This window comes from Cucurbita pepo, unplaced genomic scaffold, assembly GCF_002806865.2.
Source record: "Cucurbita pepo subsp. pepo cultivar mu-cu-16 unplaced genomic scaffold, ASM280686v2 Cp4.1_scaffold000109, whole genome shotgun sequence".
In the NCBI taxonomy this organism is placed as follows: Eukaryota; Viridiplantae; Streptophyta; class Magnoliopsida; order Cucurbitales; family Cucurbitaceae; genus Cucurbita; species Cucurbita pepo.
The window spans coordinates 320,446-331,641 of record NW_019646433.1 but is presented as its reverse complement, the minus strand read 5'-3'; the positions used below and the strand labels follow the sequence as shown (position 1 = coordinate 331,641).

The following is an 11,196-nucleotide window of genomic DNA, read 5'->3' as shown; positions in this document are numbered from 1 at the left end:
CTCCAGCAATTCTTGCTCAGGTGACCTCTCTTCCCACAGTACGAGCACTGGATTGGCCCATTGATCTCGCCGGTGTCATCACGGAGCTTTAGGCGTGCAAGCCATTCCTCCTCAGTGAGAAGTAGACGACCCTCCTCGTCGACAGCTGAAATGGTATTTTTCTTCCGCTGCTCGACGTTACGCAGTCTTCCGATCACCTCTTGGACGACCTGCAGTATCTTCTTCACGATTTCTGTCTCGCTGATGCTGCCACCGAGTGTGGTGATGCTATTGGAGAGCCCCGTGATCCGCATTGAAAAATCATCGAATCTCTGAGAGCTCCTTCCGCAGCTGCTCGATGTTGGATTCCCGCACTCGCTGTACACCGACCCGACAGGATTTGATTCCCTCCCAGGCCAATTGCACGGTGCACTTGGTGGAGAGAGATGCCAGCATCTCTAGGGGCACAGATCGTAATATGGCGGCGAACGCCAGGCGATCCTCCCAGTACTCAATCGTTTCTCCTTGTCTGGGATATGTGCCCCCAGACAAGGCCCATGTGGCTCAATCCGAGGAGGACGAGCCAGCTCTCTTCATGGTAAGTGCATGCGTCCCCAATCTCGATTCCAAATCCACGGAGGTGGAGGTAATCAACGACGACATCGAACCCGAGAAAGAGCTCCAGCTAGGCGTAGCAAAGGCAGCACTAGCTGGGGAGCCAATTCAACTAGAGAAGGAGCGAGTGTTCGCTCAGATCATCGGCAAATAGAGGCACACACCCTTTCCGTCTCGAACATCCTACCGTGCCGATGAGCCGTTGGAGCTTGTACACGGTGATATCTGCGGGCCCATCAAACTGGCATCCCCAGGCGGTAAGACTCTCTTCCTTCTGTTAGTCGATGACAAAAGCCGCTTCATGTGGCTGACCCTGCTGCAAGCGAAAAGTGAGGCGGCAGAGGCGGTGAAGTGCATTAAAGCGCGAGCGGAGGCCGAATGTGAGAAGAAGATACGAGTGCTGCACACAGACCGAGACGGAGAATTCACCTCGACAAGTTTCGGTAAGTACTGCGACGAGATCGGCATACAACGGCACCTAACGGTGCCCTACTCCCCCCAACAGAACGGAGTGGTGGAGCGCCAAAATCAGACCATCGTCGGGACAGGAGGTCATTGCTGGTGACGGCCAGGATGCCTGGGAGATTCTGGGGAGAGACAGTAATGACGGCCGTCTATCGCCTCAATCGGTCACCAACCCGAAACCTCGACTNCCTCAGTGAGAAGTAGACGACCCTCCTCGTCGACAGCTGAAATTGTATTTTTCTTCCGCTGCATGACGTTACGCAGTCTTCCGGNATGAGGCCTGGTACAACAAAAAGCCAGCGGTACATCATTTCCGAGTTTTCGACTGCGTTGTCTTCATCAGCTATGAACCCGGGAGCAAGGCGTATAGACTCTATGATCCTGTAGGGGGGCGAGCTCATGTGTCTCGCGACGTCGTCTTCGACGAAAGCACCTTCTGGCAGTGGAATGACGAGATCGAGGCAGACCATAATCTAAATCAATTCACAGTGGAGTATCTCGTCACCGAGCCGGAAGAAGGAGGAGCCCAGCATCAAGAGCCGTCACTGCCGCCAGCAGGTGCACCCCCTGAACCAGTGGAATTCGCAACACCACGGACTGCGGATTCAACGCTGGATGCCGATCACGATGCTGATCTGGAGGCTAGGTACCAGAGGATGGACGACCTAGTGGGAGGAGGTGAACCACCTGGACTAGCAGCGCGCGAGCTCGAAGAAGTGGCCGAACTACATGCCATCAGTGCAGATGAACCGAACACCTTCGCCGAAGCAGAAAAGATCCCGTGCTGGCTGAAGGCAATGCAAGAGGAGATGACATCCATCACCGAGAACCAGACATGGAGTCTGGAGGATATGCCGCCAGGACACCGAGCCATAGGGCTCAAATGAGTCTTCAAACTAAAGCGCAACGAAAAAGGAGAAGTTGTGAAGCACAAGGCCCGTCTGGTGGCGAAGGGCTATTTAGATTAATGATCGTAAAGTTCACTTTATTCAATAACAATTTTTTCTGAATAAACAACAATAATAACTTTATTGAAAATAGAATATATCTTTGTTTACAAACTATGAGTTTTAGGACATAAAACCCAACAGGCCCGACTCCAACTAAGGAAGGCCGGCACTACGACGACAGTCGACTCCACCAATTACCGCAGCATTGTCGGGAGTCTGCGCTATCTGGTAAACTCTCGTCCTGATCTTGCTTATTCTGTTGGATATGTGAGCATGTTTGTGGAAGCACCTTGGGAGGAGCATCTAGTGGCTGTCAAGCGCATCCTGCGCTATGTAGCCGGAACCAAAGGCTGGGGTGTAAGATACTGCGCAGGGAGAGGAAAGGAAAAACTCAAGCTGGTCGGCTACAGTGATAGTGACATGGCCGGTGACGTTGATGATCGTAAGAGCACCAGTGAAATGATCTACTTCCTCTCAGGCGGCGTGATCTGCTGGCAATCAACAAAACAGAAGGTAGTTGCTTTGTCTTCCTGCGAAGCAGAATACATCGCTGCTTCGATGGCAGCAACACAAGGGGTCTGGCTTGCGCGACTAATGGAAGAACTCATCGAGAGAGAAAGCGATCCACCGATGCTATACGTAGACAACAAAGCTACGATCTCCCTAATCAAAAATCCAGTTCTTTACAATCGGAGCAAGCACATAGAAATCAGATTACACTACATTCGAGAATGTGCAGATCGAGGGCTCATCAAGATTGATTTCATCCGAACAGAGGAACAACTTGGAGACATTTTCACCAAGTCCCTGGCACGGGTAAAATTTGAAGAACTACGCTAAAAAATCGGAGTTCAAATAATAAGGTAGATATAGCACAGCTTTTAGGAGGAGACTGTTAAATAAAAGCTATGTTCCTTATTTAGTTAGGTTTTTTTTACCTCAAAATTTCTGAATTCACGCCAATGGAAGAGCATAATTCTAGTTGCCATTTTTTGGCCAACTTGGGCGAAGTCTTCGCCCACTTTTCTATTTTTGTGTAATTAGTTTTTCTATTTTTGTAACTAGATTTGTTATTTAAACGATTCAACTGAAGAGAAATAAAACATCGAGTCTTCAGCAAATCTCAGCGAATCTTTCTCCCTCTCTCCTTTTACTTCCGCTATTTTTTCTTACGAAGAAACCTTCGGCCAGTTTTTCGTCGACATTTTCCTCCGAATGGCCGAGTCAACACCATCAGTCGTTGCACCAACAAGTATAGCAACAAACTCAGAAATTTTCGATGATGAAGATGAACCATGACAACCCAAAATGCGAAGTTTGCGAGACTTGTATGATTCAACAAATGAGGTATACCTTGTATGTCTTCTGGCAGATGCTGAAAATGTCAGCTTTGAAGAGGCGGTGCGAGACAAGAAGTGGCAAACTGCCATGGATGAAGAGATTAAAGCGATTCATTGTAACAATACATGGGAGTTAACAGAATTACTGGTAGGAAGACAACTCATTGGTGTGAAGTGGGTGTTCAAGAAAAAGATGAATGCTCAAGGCAAGATAGAGGGGTACAAGGCGCGACTTCTTGCGAAGGGATACAAGCAAAAGGTGGGAATCGACTATGACAAAGTGTTTTCTCCCGTTGCAAGAATGGAGACAATCCGATTACTCGTTTCCCAAGCGGCTCAATTCAANGATCTGCTGGCAATCAACAAAACAGAAGGTAGTTGCTTTGTCTTCCTGCGAAGCAGAATACATCGCTGCTTCGATGGCAGCAACACAAGGGGTCTGGCTTGCGCGACTAATGGAAGAACTCATCGAGAGAGAAAGCGATCCACCGATGCTATACGTAGACAACAAAGCTACGATCTCCCTAATCAAAAATCCAGTTCTTTACAATCGGAGCAAGCACATAGAAATCAGATTACACTACATTCGAGAATGTGCAGATCGAGGGCTCATCAAGATTGATTTCATCCGAACAGAGGAACAACTTGGAGACATTTTCACCAAGTCCCTGGCACGGGTAAAATTTGAAGAACTACGCTAAAAAATCGGAGTTCAAATAATAAGGTAGATATAGCACAGCTTTTAGGAGGAGACTGTTAAATAAAAGCTATGTTCCTTATTTAGTTAGGTTTTTTTTACCTCAAAATTTCTGAATTCACGCCAATGGAAGAGCATAATTCTAGTTGCCATTTTTTGGCCAACTTGGGCGAAGTCTTCGCCCACTTTTCTATTTTTGTGTAATTAGTTTTTCTATTTTTGTAACTAGATTTGTTATTTAAACGATTCAACTGAAGAGAAATAAAACATCGAGTCTTCAGCAAATCTCAGCGAATCTTTCTCCCTCTCTCCTTTTACTTCCGCTATTTTTTCTTACGAAGAAACCTTCGGCCAGTTTTTCGTCGACATTTTCCTCCGAATGGCCAGAGTCAACACCATCAGTCGTTGCACCAACAAGTATAGCAACAAACTCAGAAATTTTCGATGATGAAGATGAACCATGACAACCCAAAATGCGAAGTTTGCGAGACTTGTATGATTCAACAAATGAGGTATACCTTGTATGTCTTCTGGCAGATGCTGAAAATGTCAGCTTTGAAGAGGCGGTGCGAGACAAGAAGTGGCAAACTGCCATGGATGAAGAGATTAAAGCGATTCATTGTAACAATACATGGGAGTTAACAGAATTACTGGTAGGAAGACAACTCATTGGTGTGAAGTGGGTGTTCAAGAAAAAGATGAATGCTCAAGGCAAGATAGAGGGGTACAAGGCGCGACTTCTTGCGAAGGGATACAAGCAAAAGGTGGGAATCGACTATGACAAAGTGTTTTCTCCCGTTGCAAGAATGGAGACAATCCGATTACTCGTTTCCCAAGCGGCTCAATTCAAATGGCCGATTTTTCAAATGGATGTCAAGTCGGCATTCTTGAATGGTGTGCTTGAAGAAGAAGTCTACCTCGAACAACCACCCAGGTACATGAAAATTGGAGAAGAGAAGAAGGTACTAAAATTGAAGAAGGCGCTTTACGGGTTGAAGCAAGCACCGTGAGCATGGAATACTTGTATCGATACATACTTCAAGGAGAACGAGTACAAGCAATGTCCCCATGAGCATGCACTTTACACAAAGAAGAGTGGAGGTAATGTGATACTTGTTGTTTTTTTATGTCGATGACCTCATTTTTTCAGGCAACAATGATGAGATGATAGAAGAGTTTAAAAGCACAATGACATGAGAATTTGAGATGACAGATTTGGACTTGTTGAAGTTTTTCCTTAGTTTGGAGGTTAAACAAGGAGAGACGGGTATTTTTATATCATAGGAGACATATGCAAAGGAGATCTCGAAGAAGTACAAGATGGAAAATTGCAACCCGGTATCAATACCAATGAAACTAGGTGCAAAACTCTCAAAGTACGATGAAGGAGAACGAGTAGATCCAAATAGGTACCGAAGTCTGGTAGGAAGCCTTCGGTATCTTACATGCACAAGGCTAGATCTTTCATTAAGTGTTGGCATTATAAGCCGGTTCATGGAGGAGCCGATTTATTCACATTGGAAGGCGTTGAAGCAAGTCCTATGATACATCCAAGGAACGATATCACTTGGGTTATTCTACTCGAAAACAGAAAATTACAAGTTAGTTGGTTATACTCTGACAGTGATTGGTGCGGAGACATAAACGATCGAAAAACTACATCGGGTTATGTATTCTTTATGGGCAACACAGCATTTACTTGGCTTTCAAAGAAACAACCGATAGTGACACTCTTTACATGTGAAGCTGAGTATGTGGCAGCATCTTGGTGTGTGTCAGTGATATGACTTAGAAATTTGTTGAGCAAGATGAAGCTAAAGCAACGAGGTGCAACCGTGATTCAAGTTGACAACAAATCAACAATTGAGTTGGCAAAGAACCCAGTGAACCATGAAAGAAGCAAACACATTGACGTTTGTTTTCACTTCATTCGAGATGACATTAGAGCAAGAGCATTTAAGTAAGCGTTTTGTTGAATAAACATTAAATGCCATTTTTAGTCAAGTAGATTTTAAATTGAAAAAGAAAGGCTAATAGCCTCCCTAGGAATAGTGGCTTTTAGTGGGTAGCTATAATTAGATTTAGAAAAGCTTCTAAATAATTGTTTTTTTATTGTAAAGTCAGAGAAAAAAAAAAATCAGTGTTTTTTTTTGTCTATCCACTCACGACGTCTCTTTCACAAATACACGAGAATTATTTCACAGTTACCATGCTTGATTGTGTGCCACTCGCCTTGTGCCTGTAAGTGTCGCATCTTTATTGTGCATGTTGCGTAGTTACTCTTTGTGAGTAATGGGTGTTGGAGCGTTGCAGTCCCCTCCTTTTCACTCTTTATCATTGTAATATCTCCTCTGGTGACTTTGTATGATGACGCATCTGTCTAGAATCTAGTTTTGATATCAAATGTTGGATATGACCCTTGATCGAAGTACACCAAAATAAATAACTGAAGCACAAATAAGTAATTGAGGGGAGAGATTCTTTGTACTAAGAACCTTAAACATACATGTTTTAACTCTTTTGTTGTCGTGAATAGAGCATATAAACACTAACAAATTTTCTAAAAGTGCTAAACTGTCAAGCTTATTGACTCTTTTTTTATTATTATTATTTAAGTTAAACAAATTGGAGGGTGAAAGTCAAACCTTTAACTTTTTTCATATTTGTTCATTAATAGAAACCCTAAGATAAAAAAGAATTAAAAGTTGAAACATGTAAGTCCAATTAAAACGTAAGAGTAGATGGAGATGTAATGGTACAAAAGCTAAAAGCATGAAGAATTAATGGTTTACATAAATTGGGTTGAGACTGTAACATTGAAACCTTATTACAAAACTCGGCAAGTGCCCACAATGAGAATACGTTTCTGTATAGTCCATAGTGTTGCATGCATGTGTTCATCAATACTCTAGTTATCTCCTGCCATACAAATAACTCTCTTTTTTAGTTTAACAAATTTTGAATATAACAAAAGTTATAGTTTAATCAAAACACACATTACAATAACTAATGAGGGTACTCATCATTCCCCAATTGAGAATTAATCGGTAGCTTGGCCACACGATCACGAGAAGTTAGTCTCTCTTTTCTTATCTACACCATTTGTTGATTATATATATATAAGCTAATTGAAATGAAAGAGTAAAACAAACTTCTTCCTCATCAAACTCATTAAAGCCAAGGAAGTTTGAACAAAATTGAAAGAATTCTTAAGAAAAGCGGATGTATTTCTTTTCTTTAAAGACATGCGATTCTTCCCAACCTTCCATCGAGACATTGAATTTTAAGACGAAACGCGACACCTCTTCGTAGGGTTGAGGAATTATGGTAACTATTTCCAGTTGCCACTAATCATTTTATAGCGAAGCATGTTGCGTAAGTGTGACAAATTCTCCAATTCTCATACCACGATTCATCATCTTTCTGTGTTTCTTCCAAATACTTTGCTACTTTCCTTTAAAATGTTTTTATATCTTTCTTTCGGTAACTTGGAAATAGTTTCTTAAACAATACAAGTGCATAATGTGCCTTCTACATATTTAATTTCACCCATTTCATTATTCATCCTAACGGAAACAAAACAAATAATAATAATCAGTCCAATACAATTTATCTACATGTAATATTTTTTAAGCAAGGTTCTTAGATTGTCTACTTACTCGAGCTCCAATATCGTGTGTTTTAAGAATTCCATTGGATTCAATAGCTGCAAAGTTTAAGATACAACAAAATAATCAAATTAATTAGTTGTTAGATTTATCATGTATATACACACATATCAATATACATATGACACATACGAAACAACAGGGCACGTGTCAACATGAAATTTAACCATGCCAACCGTACAATCACTTACTTGGATGACCTTAGTCGAAATTCTATTTAACTCCAAATTAGCTTGCATTCGTTCCTCGAATTCATTCCCACTTATGTCAAGTTGCTTCCCCCAATTCAAGATGTTCACCAAATTACTTTCGGTAATTTTAATTCCTAAATTTTATTAAGTATTTAACAAATTCTTAATGTTTCAATTTAGATTTAATATTTCTTGACATATAAAGATGTATAATGACTACTTACATACTATTTATTTATACTATAATTTCATAATATTATTTGAGAATTATTTTATAAATGAGAATATATGTTTGTTATTATATTCACCGATATCAACCATTTATTTTCGAGATCTCCCTCTATGTTTTTCATTCTATTCTATTCCAGTGTTTTAATTAAGTTGATAGATATTCTTAGCCAATATTTAATGAATTTTTACTTCTAAATCTTCCCCTTATTTTTTTTTCTTTTGATTATGTCATCAATATTCATGGTATTCTCTCTCTATTTCCTTTTTCTTTCTTGTAGACCAATTTTAATTTGGTTTCATACATTTTCATGAAGCAAAACTCAAGATAAAAGTAGTTAAAAGTTTGTCGGATAACTTTATCTAATGGGACGAACGAGAAGTCTTTAGGATTTGATTTTTTCATGAAACCTTTTCCTTATCTTCTCAAGCTTAAGAAATCATTTTGGAAGAATGAATTTTCGTGGATACCTCCAATTTCTCATTTGAACCTCACATATCCAAAAATCTTTTTCTACAAATTTTGGGACTTATTGGGCAACCCGATAGAGAGCTCCTCACTCCTCGAATTCTTCACGAATCCTTCTCCTCTCAATGTCATGAAAATTATGGTATCCTTTGATTGAAGCTTGATGGACCGTGTGTTAAGAATTTGGAGTTTCCCCCAAATTCATAAATAAACCAGACTTAATAAGTGTTTCTTTGATTACCCTCGATAATGAGCTTTTCATGATCTTCCTAAAAAATACTTCTCATCATCCTATAATAAGTTTGGCATAAGTTCGAGTCATGAATTTTCTCATAGCCTCAATTGGATTTTTCAAAAAAGAAAGAAAAAAACAAGAACTTCCTGCCTCGATCCGAATTGGCAAATATGTTTGGACAATTTTTAGCTCTCTAATCTTTCATCAAACTTGTTTGAAAATTTATCTAAAACGTGTAGGATCGGTTCGAGAAAATTTGGTGGACTAGAACCTCTTAATTTATGAAAATGAGAGTGACACACCATAAATACCCATAAAGTAAGAAGCTCAATTATGTTGATTTAGACACTCTCAAGCTTCTATTCTTCTCCAAGATGTTCCTCCACGCTTCCTTATTTATAGCCCAAGCGTTGGTTTTCATGGAAATCTCTAGAATCGAGTTAGGTTTTGAATCAAAGATACTGAAAAGCCCTTTATCTACATCATTCTTAATTCCAACCGTTGGATCTTAGGTTCCACGTGTCTATTTGTTGTGGTTCAAATTTGGGGTGACGTGGACGGGAAGATCTCCCTAAAAGTTAGATCGACTCTAAATGGTTCATTCTTAAACTTTCTAGATAAGGCAATAGCATTTTTGTAAATATCTTGAACTTCCAAGTATAGTTTCTAATTTATTTTTCAAATATTTTATTATTTTTTCTAAAAAATCAAAACTTTTGTTAAATTTTTTTACCACTTTTTTGGTCACTTTTCTCTTTTTGTGCCTCAAATTTGAAAAATTCCTTACTTTTTCCTTCCTAAACCTTATTCAAAAGTGTTGATCCTTATAGAAAGTTGTTAGGGCTTTGAAATCGCTTAGTTCCTTGTCCTTTTACAGGTGTTTTACGTTTGATTTTCATTTTGAGAAAAACTATACGTTTAAACTTTATTTTAAATTATTGTATGTGAATATCAATTCAAATAACTATTGAAAATGATAAGAATAAGAGAAGCAAAAGTTGAAACATGTAGGTCTAATTTAAAATAATATATATGTATATATGCGTATGTGTGTATATATATATTTTGTAACATCCGAGTTTAGTAGGTATGAACGACTAGTTGCTTCCCTTTTTTAAAATTAAAAAAATGCATAATTAAAAATTATAAGATTTTATTGTAGGCCAAAAAGACCGAAACTCCAGTCGTTGGAGAAGGAAAACATGCTCGGGATAGTTGTGGAAAAAAAAGGTCACTAAGCCCCGTTCCTAATTGAGGGGTTTGTAGGGTATGTACATGACAAGAAAGAGAAAAAAAAGAGAGAGGAATATAATAAGTTTGGCATAAGTTCGAGTCATGAATTTTCTCATAGCCTCAATTGGATTTTTCAAAAAAGAAAGAAAAAAACAAGAACTTCCTGCCTCGATCCGAATTGGCAAATATGTTTGGACAATTTTTAGCTCTCTAATCTTTCATCAAACTTGTTTGAAAATTTATCTAAAACGTGTAGGATCGGTTCGAGAAAATTTGGTGGACTAGAACCTCTTAATTTATGAAAATGAGAGTGACACACCATAAATACCCATAAAGTAAGAAGCTCAATTATGTTGATTTAGACACTCTCAAGCTTCTATTCTTCTCCAAGATGTTCCTCCACGCTTCCTTATTTATAGCCCAAGCGTTGGTTTTCATGGAAATCTCTAGAATCGAGTTAGGTTTTGAATCAAAGATACTGAAAAGCCCTTTATCTACATCATTCTTAATTCCAACCGTTGGATCTTAGGTTCCACGTGTCTATTTGTTGTGGTTCAAATTTGGGGTGACGTGGACGGGAAGATCTCCCTAAAAGTTAGATCGACTCTAAATGGTTCATTCTTAAACTTTCTAGATAAGGCAATAGCATTTTTGTAAATATCTTGAACTTCCAAGTATAGTTTCTAATTTATTTTTCAAATATTTTATTATTTTTTCTAAAAAATCAAAACTTTTGTTAAATTTTTTTACCACTTTTTTGGTCACTTTTCTCTTTTTGTGCCTCAAATTTGAAAAATTCCTTACTTTTTCCTTCCTAAACCTTATTCAAAAGTGTTGATCCTTATAGAAAGTTGTTAGGGCTTTGAAATCGCTTAGTTCCTTGTCCTTTTACAGGTGTTTTACGTTTGATTTTCATTTTGAGAAAAACTATACGTTTAAACTTTATTTTAAATTATTGTATGTGAATATCAATTCAAATAACTATTGAAAATGATAAGAATAAGAGAAGCAAAAGTTGAAACATGTAGGTCTAATTTAAAATAATATATATGTATATATGCGTATGTGTGTATATATATATTTTGTAACATCCGAGTTTAGTAGGTATGAACGACTAGTTGCTTCC

General features: G+C 39.0%; 1 protein-coding gene across 1 annotated transcript; it reads left to right on the top strand.

Moving 5' to 3' along the window:
* The first annotated feature begins 3,317 nt into the window (after positions 1 to 3,317).
* On the top strand, positions 3,318 to 5,206 carry LOC111783855. The gene is made up of 3 exons (XM_023664693.1): positions 3,318 to 3,723; positions 4,584 to 4,923; positions 5,197 to 5,206. Exons 1-3 carry the CDS (start codon positions 3,318 to 3,320, stop codon positions 5,204 to 5,206), a joined length of 756 nt encoding a protein of 251 aa, XP_023520461.1.
* The last annotated feature ends 5,990 nt before the right edge of the window (positions 5,207 to 11,196 follow it).